Source organism: Brienomyrus brachyistius, chromosome 4 (genome assembly GCF_023856365.1).
Source record: "Brienomyrus brachyistius isolate T26 chromosome 4, BBRACH_0.4, whole genome shotgun sequence".
Taxonomy (NCBI): domain Eukaryota; kingdom Metazoa; phylum Chordata; class Actinopteri; order Osteoglossiformes; family Mormyridae; genus Brienomyrus; species Brienomyrus brachyistius.
Window position 1 is genome coordinate 886321 of NC_064536.1, and position 23347 is coordinate 909667.

At 40.7% G+C, this 23347-nt stretch overlaps 1 protein-coding gene and 1 non-coding gene across 10 annotated transcripts in view; both read left to right on the plus strand.

The window, feature by feature from the left end:
• LOC125740431 (NACHT, LRR and PYD domains-containing protein 12-like) overlaps positions 1–23347 on the plus strand; it is a 50527-nt gene that overhangs the window by 21800 nt on the left and 5380 nt on the right. Inside the window, exons 1-7 of one of the 9 annotated variants that reach the window (XM_049011533.1) lie at positions 6169–6234; positions 12875–13110; positions 14662–14740; positions 15546–15897; positions 16064–16168; positions 16633–18349; positions 21654–21690. The exons of 7 other annotated variants lie outside the window; for them this stretch is intronic. In XM_049011533.1, coding sequence (XP_048867490.1) covers positions 14717–14740; positions 15546–15897; positions 16064–16168; positions 16633–18349; positions 21654–21690 — 2235 coding nt within the window. In that variant the 5' untranslated portion in view covers positions 6169–6234; positions 12875–13110; positions 14662–14716. Of the gene's footprint in view, positions 1–6168; positions 6235–12874; positions 13111–14661; positions 14741–15545; positions 15898–16063; positions 16169–16632; positions 18350–21653; positions 21691–23347 lie in introns of those variants that run through there. One more of the 9 variants, XM_049011529.1, reaches the window with a different exon arrangement.
• On the plus strand, positions 20364–20436 carry trnam-cau (transfer RNA methionine (anticodon CAU)). Its single transcript has one exon. It is a non-coding gene; the product is annotated as a tRNA-Met (tRNA).

Genomic DNA, 23347 nt, shown 5'->3' on the forward strand with positions numbered 1-23347 from the left:
ACAGCATATACACACAGTAACAAGTTAAACACATACACACACACAGAGCACTCAGTTAGAGCACATACAAACAGCACCTGGTTAGAGTAAACATATAGAAACACTCACACCAGAGCATAGTACCTTATACAGTGACTGCACTCTGCATTTTATTATAGTAAACTACTTAATCACCCAAACGCATACGCCTCATCCTGGTACCTGATGCTACAAGGCTAGACTAACCATTACATTTGCTAGACTTTGCATTCAGTTGTCCTTATGCCCTGGCCATCAGCTCCCTCTCTACTCTCAAGTTGGCCTTTTTATGTATTTATTTTTTATCATTATTTTCTGTATTATTATGAGTATTACTCATTTGCCTAAATTACGTATCAATTCTACTTTGTACAAAAGCTACCGTTTCATATGGGGTTAATAATCTTCATCGTACTGGAGCTCGAAATTAGAAAACTAGAAGAGTAAGAATAAGGTTAAATGTTCTGAAGAACTTGTTGCTACTGTATGTTCTTCAGCAGCGGCCCGGGTTCAGGGCAATGAGAGAGGGAGGGTCTCTTTCAGCCAGCATTCAAGAAGTCGCTGCAGTTTGGTTTTTCCTTTTCTTTTTTTACTTTAATTCTTTATTATTTTATGCTCCTAATTGCCTCATAATCATAACAGATGCCTAGAAATATGCAAATGCACTTTTACTTTGACCACCGCTGCTCAGCAAGTTATGGGCAGTGACATAAATCTTCCAAGTTGGATTGTCTTGGGTTTACTGTAAATCACCCAGTTAAGAGGAAAAGGGGTACTTCTACAACTTAATTCTGGAATCATTTTTCTGCTGGAAACACCTACGCGGCATAGATTGCCAACATCTCCAGACAGGCTGGGTGGGACATCTTTTTCATTCATCCTTCCAAGCTAGAGCACGGGGTGGCGTTTTGATCCATCCATCCATCCATCCATCCATCCATCCATCATCCTCTGCTTACCCTAGGTCGGGTCGCAGGGGCAGCAGTCTCAGCAGGGAAACTTAGACTTCTCTCTTCCCGACCACTTCATCCAGCTCCTCCGGGGGAATCCCGAGGCATTCCCAGGCCAGCCGAGAGACATAGTCTCTCCAGCGTGTTCTGGGTCTTCCCCAGGGCCTCCTCCCAGTGCGTTTTAATCCATCCATCCAGTATCCTCCGCTTATCCTAGGTCGGGGCGCGGGGGCAGCAGTCTCAGCAGGGAAACCTAGACTTTTCTCTCCCCGGCCACTTCATCCAGCTCCTCCGGGGGAATCCCGAGGCGTTCCCAGGCCTGCCGAGTGACATAGTCCTTCCAGCGTGTCCTGGGTCCTCCTCCTCCCAGTGCATTTTAATCCATAAATATATTAATTTTGTTCCTATCTAGGTGGTCACTGATAAAAATAAACGATATATCTATGTATTGTGTAGACTACTCAAAATGAAGGATAGGTCTGGATAGTATACAGTATATACTCCAAAAGGTGATGATGTAGCTATCTGCTGGACCTTTTCATTCCTTCCTGACCTGAGCTCACACCATCTCCTGCTTGGGGCAATTGAAACTGCTTCCTAGACCCACTGATGGATCTAACCCTGGCGTAGTGAGTGAATCTGCAGCATACATACGGTCCGTACCCTCAGAATATGTGACCCTCCAGCACAAAACTGTACGGAAGTCGCATGGCTGTATTTTGAGATATTTTATGAGGATTTTTTTGTGCTCTTTCATTTGATACCATAATCCTAATTTCTAATTTTTGACCCAAGTGTACAGTTTTGTGCTGGAGGGTCACAGTATTACAAAGAGCTTTGTTCCTTTTGCTCTTGAGCAGAGCACGCGGGTAACGATGACGTTAAAGCGCTAGAAGCTGCCTCGCGCTCCGAGATCTACGGTTCCTCACGCGACGACCGTCGATAATCAGCGGATGGGGAATGTGCGGCCTGCGCCCAGAGCGCTTTCCTGACGTGTGCCCCCACCCACCCTCTGCACAGTACGGGCGGTGCGTCCCCCCCCCCGGCTGTGTTAGACAGCACGTGTCGCTGAACTTGGGGGTTACCTTCCGTCATAATTGTGACCCTCCAGCACAAAACTGTACACTTGGGTCAAAAGTTAAAAATTAGGATTATGGTGTCAAATGAAAGAGCACAAAAAAATCCTCATAAAATATCTAAAAATACGGCCATGTGACTTCCATATGGTTCTGTGCTGGAGGGTCACACATGGCATCTCAGACATGTGGCAGTTTTTACATCCAAATGTGAAATCCAAATGCGAATTTTTTTCCACATGTCCGGCATACATACTCCAGAATAGACTTCTCCTTAATAACTCATTTATAACAAACTACTCTCTTTGGTGCATTCTTGTGCATATCGAAGCATAATTATATCTGTCAACGCGCCACTGGTTTTTAAACCTGCTCTTTTGCGCCTTTCTCCATTTAGAACACACTGGCGTCGGAGGCGGATAAGAAAAATATTCATGGGGTGGTAAGAGGTGGGCAGGAGATTTTGAGGAGTGGCCCCTTACAGCAAAAGTATACTTGTTGATATAATCACAGTACTATCAATCAATATTCACCTGGAAAGCCCCCAGATTAAGAAAATTTAACTCAGTAACTTTTTAACTCAGGTGAGGTAAAAAAAAGTCTTGGGGGTATCAGGTAGGGAAAAATATCTACAGGTAAAACAACAAACTGCATCTTGGCACTGCAAGTACTCCAGCTATGGATGAGATTTGTACCAGTCAGTCCGGAAGCTTCAAAAGTTAGCGAAATGCGTCACAGATTAATGTCTTAATCAGAGCTGTCAGACCAACTGTTAAGTATAACTTTAATGGTGGAATAATAAATCTATTTTATTAATCTCTCCAGTACCGAAAGCAGCGCCAATAACGTCAGAGCTTATTTAGCCCAGGGGAATACCACCTCACTGATTCATATGTACTGGTTTTGTCCCAGCATGGAGGGAAGTATTTCAAACACTCTCTCAAATCCTGGGCTGTGTGATTAACGCCGACCCTTTGGTCCTTCTCTTCGTGATCTCTGAGGAGGATGATTTTCAAAAATAAATTTGACAGAGTATGGCGACCATTTATAACATACTTGACATTCAACATTAAATTATCTCACAGTATTGTGTGTGAGGCAGCCTCGGCACGTCTGCGGGTCCTTGAGCAAGGCCCTTAACCCCCAGCTCCCTGGGTGCTGCTACGGGTGGCTGCCCTTCGTGGCCAGCTTACTCTACAAAGAGCAAATAGGGGGAGGTGTAAAGACAATTTCCCCACGAAGATCAATATGTATGTTATTATTATTATAATTAGCTTTTACCTATTACTATTCTGTCATTTTCTATTTAGTTTTGTATTTGTGTACTTAGTCTACATTTATTTTCCTGTTCAATGTATCTGTTTGCATAAACTAAGACTGAGCTAATTGAAAAGAGGTAGGGTGGGGTTGAGTGTTGTGTTCTTGGGTAATTGTTTTAGGGAATTAATCAAAAATTTTTGTTTACAGGTTAAAGAGATGTCTTTAAATACACACATAGCCCCTGGGTAGAGCACACACACGCGATTAGAGCAGAGACAGACAGACATACAGCAGCCAGTTAGAGGACACACACGTTTGTATTCTTACCTTTCAGGGGGCAGTCTGTTCATTTCTAGGGTAAAAAAACTCTAATTCCAACAATGACAACCTGAACTCAGCCCTAACGTTACGCTTAAGTAACCAAACAAAATACAAGACTTTTGACAGCATAAAAATAACAGGTTTTTAATCACATTGTCAAAAACAGAGCTGTACTTCAACAAACTTAACTCAAACTATTACAACTTCCTTTAATGAGTAGGGCTGCTTTTTATTTCCTCAGACTGAAAACATGCAGTGCCTATAAAAAGTATATACTCCTCTGTTCGAATACAATGGTGCCTGCAGTTCATGAATGCTGTGGCCTATGAACAATTTAGTTCGCGACCAAAAATTTTGTGGAAAAAAATGTAGTTGATGAATAGATTCCTTGACTAGATTTTTTTTTATACTAGTGTAGCACGGGCGGGGCACATGCCCCAGCATATCCCAGCATGCCCGGCATGCAATTGTAAATGGAAGGACCACAGCAGGCACCCAACGAGCACCGAACCCAAATACACAGTTGCGAAACACAAGGTTGTAGGAAGCGTCCACTTGCCCATTGGCGGAATCCAATTGGACAGCCAAAGGCTTGGAATGCGTGGATGCTTGGGGTCATTGTCGGCCCGAAAAGTGAAATTCCTCTTCTTCAGTTTTCTAGCAGGCACCTGAAGGTTTTTGGCCAAAATTGACTGGTACCTGGGACTGTTTATGATTTCCTCCACCTTGACTAAAGCCCCAGTTCCAGCTGAAGAAAACCAACTGCTTCAAGGTGGGCATGGTGCTCTTTTGTTGATGTGCAGAGTTTTCATGCCAAACATGCCATTTGGAATTGAGACAAAAAACTTTAACCAAAATCCAAATCCAGCTAAATCTTGCAAAAAAATACATCAAGTTTCTCAAAAGCATGTGGGAAAATGTGTTACGGTCTGATGAAACCAAGGTTGAAGCTTTTTTTTGTCATAAAAAAAAAATATATAGTATTTGTTTTGTTTATATGACTAACACGGCTATGTCAACACTGCAATGAAGTGTTTTGTGTGTTTCTCTAGCTCCCAAGACTGCTGCAAGGCTCTATGGGCTGAGTGTGCGATTATAAACCCTTTGGTCATGAATTTGAGCCCAGCCTCCTGTCACGCCCAGCTCATACGATCCTCGTGTGTGCCACGCCCCCCTGATTATCCACGTGTGCTTCCCTGATCATACTCAGCTGTGTCTCGTTATTTTGCTTCGTCTTGTGTATTTAAGTCCAGGTCTTGCCTGTATCCCTGGTCTGTCATTGATGTTAGTTAGCGTCTGATGGTTCCTACTCTCTGTTCCCCCGATTCCCTTATTAAAACCCTAGTTTACCCCATAATTTGCCTGTCTGCCTGCTTCCTGTCTGCTCGCCTGCCCGATCGTGACACCTCCTCTATTTATTTGTATTTAATAGATTTTTGTTTTCTATTAGAAAATGAGTGTTTCTTGTTCCTAGTTTGTGCTATGTTTTGGTTTTTGCTTTGTGCCATTGTGGTCAAGTATGTATTACTTATCTTAAGTGTAGGGAGCCACCCACTGGCCCAAAAACAGAATCCAATTGGACGGCCGAAGGCTCATGCACGTAGTTATGCAAAGTTACTTACCCTTTTAGGTAAAACCAGTTTCATTTTAATTTTAGCTGACTCCAGTTTAAATAAACTTATTTCAAATGTGTTAGTCATGACATTTCTGTTAATCAGATTACTCCTGGGCTTTCCTCATTACTGCTGAACTCCCATTTATCCCGGACAATGGAGTACACCGGATTCCTCTCGGCCGATAGGGTGATCACGGATCTGCTAAATAGGGCTTGGTTAAGAAGTTGAGGCATCACTGTAACTAACATAATGTCAGCTTAGACAACCATTCGGGCCCAGCGATTCATATAATTCCTCAGAGGCACAGCCGGCATTTGGCGTATCTGAGCTTGTGTGCGCCTCAGACACTGAGCCCCTGCTTACCGTAATTCAGCTTTTGTGGGCATCAGGCTGAGCTGGTGTTGTGGTGCATTTCCCTGAGGGTGATCCGGCTCACAGGAACCTTGTTACTCAGGACTTGAGCAGCTGGACCAGGCCGAGGGGACACCCACGTAACACCTGGCTGCGGCAGATGGATGGCCATTTCCAGAGGGTTGGGCTGGACTGTGTGCCTGCCTGGGGGGTCACCAGCTGGGATCCTGAGGAGTTTCCCTGTGTGGTGGGTGCACTGCATCAGCGCACGCTCACCAGCCTGACCTGACCTATCTGTTCTGTCACACAGGTAAAGTGGAACTTCCTGGCTTCACAAATTGTTTTTTTCTAAAACCATAGTTTTATAATATAAATAGACTCTGGGGAACGCTGTTGTACCATTGGTTGTTTTTTGTACCATTGGGGAGCAAAACTGTACCAAGGCTGTATCCTCTTTTCTGACTAACTCTATCTATCCATCTATCCATCCACTGTTCCACCCTCCTTTCATATTTTGATGTGCTTTGCCACACCCCGTAATTACAAAGAAGGAAGTTGCTACATCTTTTTAACCAGTGATTTCTCTCTCCAAAACCAGTATCACTTAATGTCATCCACCTTCCCATGTGGTTCTCATTAAAGGTAAGACAGAGAATATTTTAGTTACTACTGTAGTAGTTTATGATTTGTAATTCTGGGACTTGACATGCTGTGTGAGATGCTGAAGATCAAAGTAAAAATATTGTTAAAAGACTCCTCTGAATTATTTTAAACCTCTATACTTAGCTACATAACATTGATACTATTAGCCATATCTCTCTTTGCATGTGTCTCCATGTTCCTCCATAAGCTGTTTTGCACAGAAATTCTTACATACACAGTACTTTGTTATATTGCTGAATAGACTCGGGGGGTCTCCAACTGCGGTCCTGGAGAGCTACTATCCAGTAGGTTTTCTATCCTACCCAGCTTCTGATGAGCCACACTAGTTCTTAGGTAAATATCAGGAACAGGTATGGCTCATTAGAAGCCGGGTAGGATAGAAAACTTACTGGATAGTAGCTCTCCAGGACCGGAGTTGGAGACCCCTGGAATAGACCAATCTGATAACAGTAGTAAGTACAGGACTTATTTTCGTCACGCTTTATGCGTTGCACATACTTTTCATTCCTATAGACCAATGTTATGATAGTAATAAACACCGTGCATGTTTTCCTCATGCTGAACGTGCTACGCATACTTGCTGTTACTACAGAACATGCTGGACCTGTCTGACCAGCCTCAGCACAGAGTATAAAATGAAATCTTATTCATTCATTTTCTTTATGAGTAACTGACCTCTATAATAAAATTCAAAAATAAATTTTGGAATAATATGTTTTGAATTTTCCTAACACAACAGACAAAAAGTCTCAAAACTTTCACTTATACACTGTGAAAAATTCTGCAAGTTGAATTTACAAAAATGAGTCACCTGGCTGCCTCAAAATATGAGCTGTTTCAAATAGATGTTTTGAGTATAAAAAAGGGATAAAAACAAATATCAAAGCCCAGTTACTCAATTCAGATATTCCAGATGTTTGCCTTTTCTTAAATGTATCAGATTCCAGTGTGAACTGGCTACAATCCTGCAGTGACCTGCATGTGCAGAAGTGGGCAGTAGTGGCTTAATGGTTAGGGAAGTGTACTTATAATTGAAAGATTGCTGGATGGAATCCCTGACCAGCAAGGCACTACTGAGGTGCCCTGAGCAAGGTACCACCCCTAAGCACTGCATACCGGGTGCTGAATTAGCAGCCCCCTGCTATGTCATGATGTCACATATGGATAAAATGCAGAGAACAATTGTTTTGTGGTGTGTCAACAATGACCATTGATCACTAAATAAATAAGAAGAATAAGCAGCCAGCTTTTAGTGGAGCAGCAGCCGCTAGCTCTGTACAGGGGGGGTGAATGCGGAATCGGAGCCAGGTGTACAGTGTAAAACATCATTTTGACTTTCAGTTGTTTCTATGTACTATTTTGAGTTTAACTTTTTTTGAGTGCATTGAAATTGTTATGCATTGTACAAAACAAAAAATGTTATTCCAACTTAGAAATTGTTACTGCGCTGCCTTAAGATTAAGGTAACGTACATTTGACCACCTCACAATCCCCTGATACATAAAAGTGAAAATGTATGCTTCCAGACTTGGAGAAAATCATGAAAGAGTGAAAATTTAACAGCTGTATTCAATTGGTCATGGCTGATTAACCATAAAGTCAAGACTGGTAATCAAAATGGCCTCTTAGCAGGGGGTGTCTGTGTAAGCAGTGCTCACTGACATAGATTGTAAAGCTTGCTATACTGCATAAGATAATTAATGATTTAGCGGGGCTGAGAGAAGTTGAGAGCTCCCCTAGTGGCTATAGAAGTACATTTCCCTAGAGAAGATACAATACTGTAGGTGGCAGCTTCATTGCTTTTAGACCTCAACTTGGAATAGAACAACAAATCAAATCAATTTGTATATTTAATATCCAAATTTTTATCGGGCTTAATTTTTTGGAACCCAGACTTACTGTAATATCTAGAAACCCACCATGAACAAGAATGGTATGTCATTAGTACCTACCGCATTTGTTTGCTTTTGTTGTCTGTGACGTTTTTTGAGTTAAGCGGTTTATGGTGACTAATGCTATAGTGATGCTTGTAGGTGTGCAACTCTAAAGGAACTCGGAAGGATATGTTCTTGAGGGTGAAGCAGGAAGCAATTGTACAGGAATTCTTTCCTTTACATCAGGGGTGTTCAAAAGAGGGCCAGATTTGGTGAGGTGACAATGTGAGGGCGCCGACCATTCAGCCTGACATTCTTTGAACCTTTAATATTAAATGCAAAGGAACTATTTCATAAATTTTTTACTGCAAATGGCTTTCACTTTCCAAAAACGAAAGAATGGATGATACAGATTGAAGATTGATACAGTATTAAAAAATTTTGATCATCACAAAAAAAATCTAATTCACTGAGATTTTAGAATTTATTCACCTCAGATGACTAAACAAATAACTTGCCTGCACTAATGTGAAGGGTGATACTGATATCTCGACTGCAGTAAATAGGCCAGGTCTGGCTCAAAGACAGTGGTTTTGATGTGCAAGATGTCATGCAGGTGAGAGTCACTTAGTCCTGTCTTCACGAGATTCTTGTTAAAGTTCATAACTGAGAATGTCTTCTCACACAAGTATGTCGAGCCAAACAAGCTCAGCATTTTCTTAGCAAATGTTCGAATCTCTTGCAACCTGCCTTTATCCAGCTGGCAGTAAAAGTTTACAAGAGGGAGCTGTTGGCGTCAACTGCGACACTCGTGGTCACACTGCAGCTCAATAAGCTCCAGCTGTAGGTGGTCTGGAGCGTTATCAGCGTCCATGGAGAAATGAGAATAAAAAAGCGTGATCTCCTTTTCAATAGCTGCAAAATACCAAAAGCGCTATTGAAACTCAGCCAGAAATTAGATGTCTGCTGCATACCTCCTCATTGGCGCACTGATATTGTTCTGTGGAAACACCTTTCTTGCAGTGCTGGGAAATGTGTGGTATTGGGCTGTGTTTGTGACAGGTGCCTTTGGAAGAGTTGCAGCTTGGTCATAAAGGCTTTGATGTGTGAATACAGTTGGCACTGCATATTGGCCCTAAAGGCTCGTGCTCAGCACGTTCATGTGTCATGTTATGTGAACTAAAAATCCAAAATCAGCCAGCTAAACAGGATCAGATAGTTCTGACATCGGTCGTCCTTTTTGCCAAAAATCATCCGATTTCCTCCGAGAGAGTAGAAGCGCTGCAGTGCAGACCATCGACTGAGCCATCTTACGTCAATGTGATACATCTCCGTATTCAGCCTGGATGTCGAGTAGAAACTGTTGAAACTGGCGGTGGCACAGGGCTTTGGAGAGAATATAATTAATAGCCTTTATCATCAGTTTCATGGAGGAGTTTCATGGATTATAGGTTGATAAGTACATTCGGCTAAACTGTGGGGTTTTCAAATTTTGAGTTTAGGAATCTGTTACATGTGTTTCTTGTATAAGCATATGCCTGCTCGCAGTTGGATCAGGTGGTTTATAATTTTTATTTGTTTTGCCTGTGAATTCCACGAATGTTCCAGGTCACAAATCTTAGTGGATATATTTGCAAGATTAAGTAGTAAGAATAATTTAATAATAATAGCAATAGTAATTGTTAGAGAAATATGTACTTTTATTATTGTCATTTTGCTAGATGCCATTCTTGGAAACAAGATCAAGCTGCTGCAGGGTGTTAATTTAGCAATAACACTTCTTAAGAACTGTTGCTTGAATATTTCCACCCCATACATGGTAATAAAGAATGTTGAATGTTATTTACATATCCTGTTTGTGTACCTCAATAAAAGATACTGCGTGGGGAGTTCCTCTTTCGAAGTTGGCTGAGTTCGACTGAGAGGCTGACACCTCGAAGTCAGGACCAGACTTCCCTTGCAGCAAGTAAAAAGTCATCACAGCTGTCTGTGTTATTCTGTGTTCAGAGACTGATTGGTTTCCAGCGTATCTTTAGAAGAAGATAACCCTAACAGTAATACTAATGACAGCAATGACCATAATTATCAACATCACTATGGAGCGGCTTCACCATCTATTTTCTTATGTTATCAATTGTACTCCCCTTCTTAAAATTCAACAGTGCGATTTCAACAAAAAGACACAGACATAAACAGAAGTGAGACATGAAAAGGGTTTATGTAGAAAATCTGATTAAAAAGTGAGAAAGAGGGATAGAAAGCTGGAGAAAGAAAAAGAGAAGCTGAGAGTTAACTTTGTAATCAGCAGTATTTGCTTAAGGAGATGACAGTGGGGTGTACAAGTACAGTTAAAGATAATTTTCTATATTGGTGTATGGATTGTTGTATACTGTATCATGGAGAACTAAAGCCAGGTGGTCCTGTTGTAGTCACGGTATAGTTGCCCGTCAATGTAAAGTTTATCCACAGTTAGCACAGCTCGTCTACCCCTCTCCTGAAGTTGATTCAGGATTGGGAGAAGTTTCACTTCCAAGTTTCGTTCCACTATGTAGTTCCTTTTAGCTCCCTTCCTTTGCTTTTAATGAATTATTTTTGTTTATAGTGTTCACATTCAGCAATAAATCCTATGTAGGAAGGATTTCTTGTATTTGTTGTTTATAGCGTTATTAATTGTTACCCATAGCACTACAAAGTACTACTGCTTACCTACAGTATATACAGTGGATATTCCACAGTGTTAGAACAACCTACACTCCATATAGAGAAATTCCGTGTGGGTAATTGCACAGATAAGTAATACATACACAGATATTAAACAAGGAACATTATGTTCAATTATGGGTCCAAATGACCCGGTCAGGGAATTGAAACGTAGTGCATTTTTACAAAAATTGTCTGATTCAGTTTAGACTTTCTGACTTAGTGTGTTTTGGGTAGGGTCATGTATTATGGAATACCATGATGATCACACAATTTTAAATGCTCTAAAAAAATTTGTCCTTTTGGATACAAAACTATTCACTTGAATAGTGTTGCGTCTGCATGCGATGACAATTTGCACACAATTTGCCCTGTATTCATCACCCATAAAAACACCCTAAATCCTAATCAATCATGAAGAAAATGGGCCAGCGCATGCAAAGGGGATGAAACTTTATGAAAGGGATGAACCTTGTCAAATAAAAAGAATTGGAGAATTTTAGAGAAGTATTACATGTAAACAATTCATACGGTCATTGGGAGTAAAACGGGAACGCAGAACACAAGGACAACCACATTAAAGTGTTATATAAAAGCAATTCATCACATCATTACAAGTAAAACAGGAACACAGAACACTTCTACGGTTATATAAAAGTATTATATGTGAACAATTCATAACATCATTGCGGGTAGAACCTGTAAAACTGCATTAACTATTTATAAATCATTTAAATTAGAAATTTATGTTTTACTCTTTTTACATACCACATCGTAATAAAAAAATCGTTTATAGCCAGTGCTATAAACAGATTTTAATCTTTTCTTTCTAAAAACAGTAAAATATTCTAATAAAATATAAAAGTACTCATCAACTCAAACAACGACGTTATCAGTGCTTGTGGCGATTTCCGAATACGCAAGAAACATCAGCAAGAACAGTCCTGGATGCAGAAATGGCGCCAATAGAGTTGCACGTGTGCAACCCAAACGTTCATTTTCAGTTTTATTCACTTTTCAAGTTAATTTTAAGCAAGTGGAATTAGATTATTGAAATAGCACAGAAAACTATTTGAAACTAAAACAATATTATTTAGTTTTACAGTATTATTTAGTAAATTAAAATAATTGATTTAATTAAATACATTTTTAACATGCAATATTTAATGGAGCCAAAAAAACAGTTTTTTGTGTACTGTTTAATGAAGCCGCCAGTTGAAGATCTATGAGGTGTTTTTTTTCTTAAACTACACACTGTAAAATATTTATCCTGTCACTCACCAGGGCCTCCCTCTCATCTTTCTATTGTGGTTAGAGCCAGTTTGCGCTGCTCTGTGAAGGGAGTAGCGCGCAGCATTGTACGAGATCTTGAGTTTCCTGGCAATATCTTACATGAAAAGAGACCTTCATTTGTCAGAACAAGAATAGACTGACAGCTTTCAGAAGAAAGTTCTTTTTTTCTGACCATTTTGAGCTTGTAATCGAACCAAAAAGGGGTTTCCAATGATCAATTTACCTTTAAAACAATAAAATGATAAACTTGCATTGGCAAACACAACATTCCACTGTAACGCAGGACTACTTGTTGCTGATAATGGGCCCCTGTACACCTATGTAGATATCTATTAAAAACAGCCATTTCAAGCTATAATATTCAGTTACAACATTAACAAAGTCTAGACAGTATTTCTGATCAATCTGATGTGATTTTCAAAAACAAGGGAATTCCTAAGTGACCCTAAACAGTAGTGTGTGTGTTTGTGTGTGTGTGCGTGTGTGTTTTAATCCACAATGGTGTTCAAAAGGGTAAGAGAATAAAACCCCCGTTACAGCAAACTGCATTGGTACTTTTCCCTCCATGTCAGTAGCTGATTCAGAGGCTTTTCTCTCCCCAGGGGGCCTTTCTGTGTTGGGGTCTCCTGGCACTCTCTGGGCGGCCCCACTAGGGTTTTCTTCCCTGTAGGAAGATAGAATAAATGGTATGGAATGAACAACAGGATTCTATTAGCTTTGCTTGACAATGGATATTCTGTTTCTCTGCCCAGGTTAGCCCCTCCCACAAGAGTAATACATCAAAACCTGTTCATACTAACCCTGACGGACCCCACTCATTGAGGAAGCCCTTCAGGACTGCTACCTATAAGTACTACTGTGGTACTAAAAGCAATGAGAGCCAATCAGCATATACCAATTAATTAAGAAAATCCAAATGACCATGAAAAATAACTAGTAATGCAATGTGGTGGAGACTAATATCTGTGGCATGCCATCTTTGATCACGGTGAGTATATCAATAGTGAAATAGTTGTCTTTCACCAGAATGCTTTGATTTTTGGAAAATAAGAGTATTGATCATGTTAATCTTTTTTTAAAAAAATACAATAAAAAATATAGCCAGCACCTCCCCTCTATGGAGGAAAACTTTATTTTTTATTTCCATTGCAAATTCATTAGATGAAGCCACTCTGCATTCGCCCACCTCCCTACCCTAGCATCATACTCATACCCAGAACAAAATACTAAGAGAAACACAGACAAGACAAAAACAACATTACAACCAAACAGATTGTCAGACAGACAAGCATACATGATAGGACTTGCGAGAACAGCATAAGCAGCACTTAAACTGACGTGTCACCCCCCCCCCCCCCCACACACACACACACAGACACACAAGCACACACACACCTTTACCTGATCATATTATTGTGTACCCAAAATGAACCGGCTAATTTACTAAATAATAACATTTGCTCAATTCAATTGTCTGCCCAACATAGCTATATATAATGTGTAATTAATAGTAGTTCCGTTAACTGTTGTTGGCTGTATTAGTTGATTTTATTTTATTTTTTTATTTGTCAGTCCAGAAGTACAACATATCCTTCGAATTTAGATCTGATCAGCAGAGTTAGTAATTAAAATGTTGGGCAAATTCAAAAGTCCTGTTGTAATCATTTAAGAATTTTTAATCGGAAGGACATTCTTTTACAGTACAGTGACCTATTAGGTAATGGTACAGGTTCATATTTTACATTGTGTGCACCACAGCATGTGTGGTCTTCTGCTGGTTCTCAGCCAATCACTGTATTTTTCTCCAAACCACAGCTCTGTGTCTGTATATTAAAGGCTGGTTAACATCCACAGCAGTGTAGCTGTGAGTTATTACAACCTTTGGCGCAATCAAATACATTCAGTGCTTGAAGTGGGGAAAACAGGTACCATTACTCCCCTTGTTATTCAGTACCAGGTGCTGGTACTCCCCATATTATTCAGTTCTATGTGTCAGTACTCTCAGCAGATATTGTGAGGTGCTGCTACTCTGAAGAGACAAAGAAAGAGGTGCTGTACTGCATACCTGTGAGTACTGGCCCACTACAAGCACTGAATATATTGATAGAAAAATGTATAGTTTCATTTCCAAAGTGCCTATTCAATACCGAAGGAACACACAAGTACAAATAAGGTGAGTAATGAAACAAACAGGTGCAGACAATTTAAAGAGCAAGGTAATTTCAAATTCAGACAAAGACAGGAGCAAGGCATTCTTGGTGTTGTAGTGTGTTACTCCTTGTCTGTGACAAATACAGCCCTACAGAGCATATAGTTGGAAGGGTGCGCTTATGTCAATGGATACACACTTTTTTGACTTAAGCACAAGGTAGAATACGGCCCATAGTTATTAGTCCAAATAAGTGGACATTCCTGTCTGCGGTTATAAACTGCCTGCGTGCGAATAGAAACTGCCCAGTTTGCTTTGGTTGAAAGATACTACAGCTGGTAAACTGACTTTTGAATAAAAAACTAACATTACCTTTGGTATTTATTACAGAGTCAGACTGCGATACACAGGAACTGGTTTCTTTACAGCCATAATCATCTAAGCGATGGCTCATCATTCCCATGGAGAGGTTTGGCTACAACGTTTCAGCATAAGATAATGTTGTCTGTAAAAACCTGACACTGAAAGGCAGGAGAGCATAAGCTGAGTAACTAAATTCAGATGAAATTTCCTGAAAATAGCAGACAAAAAGCTCACTCTTCGCAGTGCTCTTCCTCAGGCTACTTCCTTACCATACCGCACTGCACCAAATGTTACAGACCTACTGTAACAGAACAGAATAACTTAGCAGACAAAAAGCTCACTCTCTGCAGTGCTCTTCCTCAGGCTACTTCCTTACCATACCGCACTGCACCTAATGTTACAGACGTACTGTAACAGAACAGAATAACTTAGCAGACAAAAGGCTCACTCTCTGCAGTGCTCTTCCTCAGGCTACTTCCTTACCATACCGCACTGCACCTAATGTTACAGATGTACTGTAACTGAATAACTTAATCTAAAATATGTATAATTATACTGGATGGTGTCTTAGAATGATGTTTTTAGTCTATTTTGTTTTTGATGTTATTTTTTAAATGTGCTCAATTTGGTCTTGAACTATTTTTATTACTATTTAAATTGGATGGGTCTCTCTTTTAAATGAGATTTTAAACATCAGTGGACTAACTTGGTTTAATAAAGATTTAATAATAATGCAGAAAATAAACACACACATGTGATTCCTATAGTAATGAAAGAAGCAGGTGTCTTTAGAGGCCGCTTAAGACTGTAAGCATGAAACCTGCCTTCTGTTAACGGAAAGGTCAGTGCATGTGTGGGAGTGACATGTACGGGTTTGTGAGTCTCATGGACTCATCTCCGACACTCTGCAGACCCAGACCTCGCTCGCCGACCTCTTGCTGGGTTATCTAGAGGAGCTCACTGAAGATGACCTGAAGAAGTTAAAATATAACCTGACTCACCTGGTGCATAAAAAGTATCAGCATATTCCCAGGGCTCAGCTGGAGAATTTGGACAGAATGGACATCGCCGAAAAGATGATAAGTGTCTACGGTGAGGCTGACGCTCTCAATGTCATGCTTGAGATCCTGAAGAAGATTAACAGGAATGACCTTGCTCAGAAACTGAATGAAGAACTGCAGAAGCGTAATCAGCAAAGAGAAAGAGAAGATGGCCCAGAAATACATGGTGTTGAGATCTTGAAGCAGACACCAAAGGAACGAGGTACACCTGGAGCCAGCTGGAATGGAGAATCCAGGGCCGAGATTTTTATCATTTCTTGTTTTTCCATCTAAAATGTACCTTTTTAAGCTCTTGAAAAACATACAGTTTGTTACATATTCACATTGAAGATAGAAATGAATTTGAATTTTTTTCTTATTTTATTCAGAATCAAAATCTTTTTTTTGCCAAGTAAAGAGAGGAGTGAGTTCTTTCTGGAGGATGTTTCGTCCAGGTTCCCAAGCAGGAAGTGAGCTGGGTGACATATTAGAGAGTAAGAGCTTTATGCTTTTCTGTACATATATGTGGTGTTTCAGTAAAAATATGTATGATGTTAGTTTCATTCATCATAATGAAATAGTCAAAAGCGTTTGTGTGTGTGTGTGTGTAGATGGGTCATGTCCCCAGAATGTGATAAAAATTTGTGATTTTGACCATGTTTTTGATCCCTACAAGGGAAACTCATTTATATAAAAATCTGTGACTGGAGTAAAAAAACTTCTGTCAGAAGTTTTGTATTTTGTTTGGTTACTAATGCTTAAGGTTAGGGCTGTGTGGGGGTTAGGGTTGTCATTGTTGGGATTAGGATTTTTCCCCATAGAAATGAATGGAGAGTCCCCACAAAGATATGAATACATATGTGTGTGTGTGTGTGTGTGTGTGTGTGTTTAAATATCCTTCCTTCCATTCTTGTTAGGATCACAATGAGAATTTGCATTTTCCTCTCATTTTATTCAGGGGAATTCATGCAGTGTCAGCATGGAATAAAAAGTAACCTGAAGCAGAAATTTCAGTGTGTATTTGAAGGGAAAGCTAAGGAAGGACAGTCAACACTTCTCAACGAGATTTACACAGAACTCTACATAACTGAAGGTGGGACTGCAGGAGTCAATGATGAGCATGAAGTGAGACAGATTGAACCAGCATGCAAGAAAAGGCGAACAGAAGATACTACAGTCAAGTACAATGATATATTTAAATCCTTATGTGAGCGTGAGACACCTATCAGAACTGTACTCACTAAAGGGGTGGCAGGTATCGGGAAAACAGTCTCTGTGCAGAAATTTATTCTCGACTGGGTAGATGGAAAAGCAAAGCAGGATGTCCACTTCATATTTGCTCTTCCTTTCCGGGATCTGAATTTGATTAAAGGTGAATACAGTCTGATTGAACTGCTTCACCACTTTGTCCCAGAACTGAAATCATTTCAATCCACTGAGCTATCTAGGTACAAAGTCTTGTTCATCTTTGATGGTCTGGATGAGTGTCGCCTTCCTCTGGATTTTCAGAACAATGAGAGCTGGTTTGATATAACAAAAAGAACGTCACTGGATGTGCTGTTGACTAACCTCATTAAGGGGAATCTGCTTCCATCTGCTCTCCTCTGGATAACCTCCCGGCCAGCAGCAGCCAATCAGATACCTCCTGAGTGCCTCCACCGGCTGACAGAGATACGAGGGTTCAGTGATGCCCAGAAGGAGGAGTATTTCAGGAGGAGATTCAGTGATCAGAGCCTGGCCAGCAGGATTATCACACATGTGAAATCATCAAGGAGCCTCTTCATCATGTGCCACATACCTGTGTTCTGCTGGATTTCAGCCACTGTGATTGAGATGCTTTTTAGTGAGACTGACAGGGGAGAAATTCCAAGGACTCTGACTGAAATGTACACACACTTCCTGATCTTTCAGACAGGATTTAAAAATGACAAGTATATGAAAAACTATGAAATGAAGCTTAATAAACACAGCAAGGAATTCCTTTTAAAACTTGGGAAACTGGCTTTTGACAACCTTGAGAAAGGCTATCTCATATTTTATGAGCATGATCTGACAGAGAATGACATTGATGTCGCTGAAGCTTCAGTTTACTCTGGAGTGTGCACAGAAGTCTTTAAAGAGGAATATGGGTTGTACCAGGATAAGGTGTACTGCTTTGTGCATCTGAGCATCCAGGAGTTTCTCGCTGCTTTATATGTGTTTCTGTCAAACTCATCGGCTGACCTGCTGAAGACTGCAGTGGATCAGGCATTAAAGAGCAAGAATGGACACTTGGACCTCTACCTCCGCTTCCTCCTGGGCCTCTCAAAAGACTCCAGTAAGACTCTGTTACAAAGACTACTGGGACAGACAAGAACCAGCTCACATAACATTAAGGAAACAGCCCAATACATCAAGGAGAAAATACAGGAGAATTTATCTCCAGAAAGGACCATCAACCTATTCCACTGTCTGAATGAACTGGGTGACAATTCTCTAGTAGAGGAAGTACAAAGATACCTTCATTCAGGGCGTCTTTCAGCAGAAGACCTCTCACCTGCACAGTACTCAGCTCTGGCCTTTGTGCTGCTGATGTCAGATGAGGAGCTGGATGTGTTTGATCTGAAGAAATTCATCAGATCAGATAAAGAGCACTGGAGGCTGCTGCCTGTGCTCAAGAACTCCAGGACGGCTCTGTAAGTAATGTGAGGATGGGAGAAACATGTGCATTATTTGCCTTTTATAATACAAAATGTATTTCTCCTTCTGGATTAGTAACTAAGTTGAATTTTTTGTGGAATGACTGATGGTAAAGATGTCCCACCTTTAACAACACCTACAATCTGGCAGTTATATAGTAACATTGTTTAAAATATACAATGAACAAATATCATCCATCCATCCATTTACCAAACCACTTATCCTACTGGGTCGCAGAGGGGGTCTGGAGCCTATCCTGGAAGCAATGGGCACGAGGCAGGGAACAACCCAGGATGGGGGGCCAGCCCATTGCAGGGCACACTCACACACCATTCACACACACATGCACATGCACTCCTACGGGCAATTCAGCCTCAACAAGTCTTTGGACTGTGCGGTGAAACCGGAGTACCTGGAGGAAACCTCACGACGAGATGGGGAGAACATGCAAACTCCACACACATGTAACCCAGGCAGAGACTCGAACCTGAGTTCCAGAGATGTGAGACAAAAGGTCTAACCACTGCATCACCATGCCTCCCCAAAAAATATCATTTACTTCCCATTTTGGATTAATAATGAGGCTGCATTTTTTTTCTCCAAGACAATCTGGAAGCTAGATTTTATATTGGCTGAAGTTAGTGAATTAGTAAAATAGTGAGGTTTTTCATAACCATCCTCTGGATGGAGCAGAATGGGAGGTGAAAAGACAATTTCCACACAGGGATGAATGAAGTATCACTGTTCATAAATGTTTTCCTTTAAATGAATGTTCCTTTTAAAAGCATATCTGAAAGAATTTTAGTCGTACAATTAGGGTGTTGGAGATTTTATATATATATAATATATACATATGCTTATATGTAAATATGTATATGTATAGCAACATAGAACAAAAAGGATTTCACTCATAGGATCAGGAATTCAGGTGTCCATTTATAAAACATAAACTCTGGACATCACTCAAATTAGAAATGCACCGATGATATCGTCCAACTATCAGTATTGGCTGATAAAGCAACAATCGACCATCGGCTAATTGTTAAAAATTAGCTAATATTTCCGACTGATAATTCCCTTTAACATGGTGACTCATATTACTTTGCATACCCGTCTACTGAATAGTTAGAAAAATGTCTGCTGTATGCTCATTTTTGCCGTGTTCGGTCCCTACCCACAGCTCATAATCATACTGTAGGTGATTGTAAGAACATAGATCAACAGGCAGTGTTGGGTATGCTACTTTCAAGCTACAAACTACATACAGTAGTTAGCTACTGTAGTTGCACTTTTACAAAATCACTCTCCCACAGACTCTAATAGATGTTTTTATGTCACTCATGTTGCATGAGCCCAGCGTACTTCCATAACTGTGCAAAGAACTTCTTCAGAAGTAGATACCATTACTCGTCTCATAGCGGATCCACCAACCTTCCAATTTCAACGTCTAGCCCAAACTGATCTCAGATGCAAGCATCTGTACAGTCATCCGCATCCCATGGCTAAGATTTCACGTGCAACAGTAGCCAATTGAGCAACAACAAAATTCAGCAACAGCAAAATCTGTGACAAGGGCCATATACTTGTTGACTATTACACCTGTATCACGACACCAGACCTGGACCAGACATACTGCTAGCGGGTTTGTGGATAGATAAAAGGTAATCGCTACAAAGCATTTTCAGCTTCAGCGTTGGTGTTATAGTGGCTAACATAGCTGCCTTCCCAGCAGTTGACCCAGGTTCGATTCCCGGCCAACGCAGCCTTGCTTATGACCTCCTTCTCTGTGACTGTCTTCAGGTGCTTATAGTCCACCTGAACAGCATGTCACCAATAACCTGCTGCATTATAGCTACCGAAAGAAGCATTACTCTATCAATCCATATATCTGAGTTCTAGATGTGTTAGCACACTGGCAAACAGGGCTGCTTACTTCAGTGCATTACGCTATCAATCCATATATCTGCCTTCTAGATGTGTTAGCAAACAGGGCTGTTTACTTCAGTGAAAGCCTCGTTAGTGCAGTCGGTAGCGTGTCAGTCTCATAATCTGAAGGTCGTGAGTTCGACCCTCACACGGGGCAGTTTATTTACTTGCTGAAACAGTTCCCATGCATAGCTGCACTTTTACAAAATCACTCTCCCACAGATTCTAATAGATGATTTTATGTCACTCATGTGGCATCAGCCCAGCGTACTTCCATAACTGTGCAAAAGAACTTCTTCAGAAGTGGATACCATTACTCGTTTCGCGGTACTCGCGGATCCACAAGTCTAAAGAGCAACCGAAAGAAGCATTTTCTTTACGCATTACTCTATCAATCTATATATCTGCCCTCCAGATGTGTTTCTTTTGTGCCTATATAGCCTAATTTTAGGAACTTTAATACTTTCAACAATGGAACTTTTGAAAAGAAAACAGATTATGGATTTAGTCAGTGTTTTGTTCATGATTCTGCATAACATTTTTAGCGACATATAAACTGAAATATATGAGAAAGATACGTCTGTCGACGATACTCTCATTCCCAGAGGGTAAATAATAGTGAATTATTTTATTTCCGTTAACTCTGCATAGGCACTGCATCATTTTTATCGCTTTCTGTAGCGACTGCTAACAGTTTTTCATTTTTCATTCCATCTACCAATAAACTGTGAAAAGGACTTTATTGTTGGTGCTTTTCTTGCGTTTCAAATTGCCTTTCCAAAGCGATGGGTGTGGAGTGCAGTGACACTCCAGACTGATGGGCCATTGACAGCATGCAAACTATAGCATTCTACGTGGTCTCAGATTGTTTGTGCTGAATAAGAGCACATGTAAGACATGGTGGGATAAATGTTTTTTAGACAGGGGAAATATTTGAAAATGTCAAGGCATGTCAGAGAACCTCAAAAGTGCCTGAGTGGCCTTTTAAATCCCAAGGGACAATCATTCCTGTGCTTACTGTTTTATTCACCCAGAGACTTTGTACATTTCTGAGAAATTAAACAAAATGATGAAAGAGTGTTGAAAAGGCATTCGTCTTCCACTGTGTGTAAGTCTTTTGTATTTGACAGTGATGCTATTAGGCAATGACTTGTCAGCACTGCTTTTTGTCTTGGCACAACTCCAGGCAACACCACCAACCTCTTAGACAGACTTTATTGGCAGATAGTAATTTCTATTTGGCTATACAGTGTAGTTCATCTTCTCTTATTATGCTGCAAAAAAGTTTGATTGGATATTTTGTATCGCTTTGATCACTGATGTGTAGGATACATACCGGTCTGTCTGTGTATAATAATTCGGCTCCTTTTGCAGGCTGAACCGCTGTGATCTCACAGAGAAATGCTGTGAGGTGCTGGCTTCAGCTCTCAGATCAAACTCCTCACCCCTGAGACAGCTGGACCTGAGTGACAATGACCTGCAGGATTCAGGAGTGAAGCTGCTCTCTGCTGGACTGGGGGATCCAAACTGTAAACTGGGGATACTGAGGTCAGTATTACTGGGTATCCCACACTATAAACTGGAGATACTGTACTGAGGTCAGTATTACTGGGTATTCCATACTGTAAACTGGGGATACTGAGGTCAGTATTACTGGGTATTCCACACTGTAAACTGGGGATACTGAGGTCAGTATTACTGGGCATTCCACACTGTAAACTGGGGATACTGAGGTCAGTATTACTGGGCATTCCACACTGTAAACTGGGGATACTGAGGTCAGTATTACTGGGTATTCCGCACTGTAAATTGGGGATACTGAGGTCAGTATTACTGGGCATTCCACACTATAAACTGGGGATACTGAGGTCAATATTACTGGGTATTCCGCACTGTAAATTGGGGATACTGAGGTTAGTATTACTGGGTATTCCACACTGTAAACTGGGGATACTGAGGTTAGTATTACTGGGTATTCCGCACTGTAAATTGGGAATACTGAGGTTAGTATTACTGGGTATTCCACACTGTAAATTGGGGATACTGAGGTCAGTATTACTGGGTAACCCACACCGTAAACTGGGGATAGGTCAGTCATATTTGTCTGGTCAAATAGTAAACTGGTATTTCACAATGGCACTGCAACTGGGACACAGATAAAACCATAGGCCATGAGTATTTGACAGCACAACTGAGACACCCTCCACCATGCAGACACAGAAAGGAGTGTCCTGGGAAGGGCTGAGGGATCAGCCACATGGCCACTTCATTTACTCTGACTTAAGCTCCTGTTTAGGCCTCTAGATGCAGCAGAAGGACTAATATTATAAGAGCCTCTCATGTCTGAAGTGCCTCAGCCAGTAATGCGGCTGATCCTGAATCCAAGCTGTCTAAGCATGAACTATGTCAGTACTTTATATTATAAAGTGTTTCTGTGACGTTTGCAAGGCAAGTCAGACGAGTGAACGGCTGCACTCACACCATTTCATTCTCACCAAGCAGGTATAGATTTTTATTTCTCAGAAAAGAGGACGAGATGCGGATGTTTTGTTTTATTATTGTTATACTGACTTAATATTGTTACACTGTGTACTAGAGTAAATACCTGGGCTGGACTTTTCACAGTTTCATAGCAGAGGAACCTAAATCACGTTTCCTCAGGTAGAATTACGCCAAATAAAATACTCCTTTATTTTGGGTGCCTGCTGCCTCGGCCCCTTCCTGTGTCACATCAGCCGCCTGTCAGCTATGAGAGAGGAATCACTCCTGTAATCAGCTCTCACTGCTCTGAACAGATCTGTGTGGAACACAGTGTTTAAAATGTTCATGTGCTAAGGTCTCTCAGACAGGATTCCTAAAAGTACTGTTGCAACCATGAAATTTTTTGTAATTAACTTTTAATTTCATAATTTTGTAACCGTGGTTGCTGTGCACATGATTTTTTTGGGATTATTTTAATTAAATGTATGCCACTGATTTATGTTATATATTATTATTATCCATCCATCCATCCATTTTCCAAACCGCTTATCCTATTGGGTCGCGGGGGGTCCGGAGCCTATCCCGGA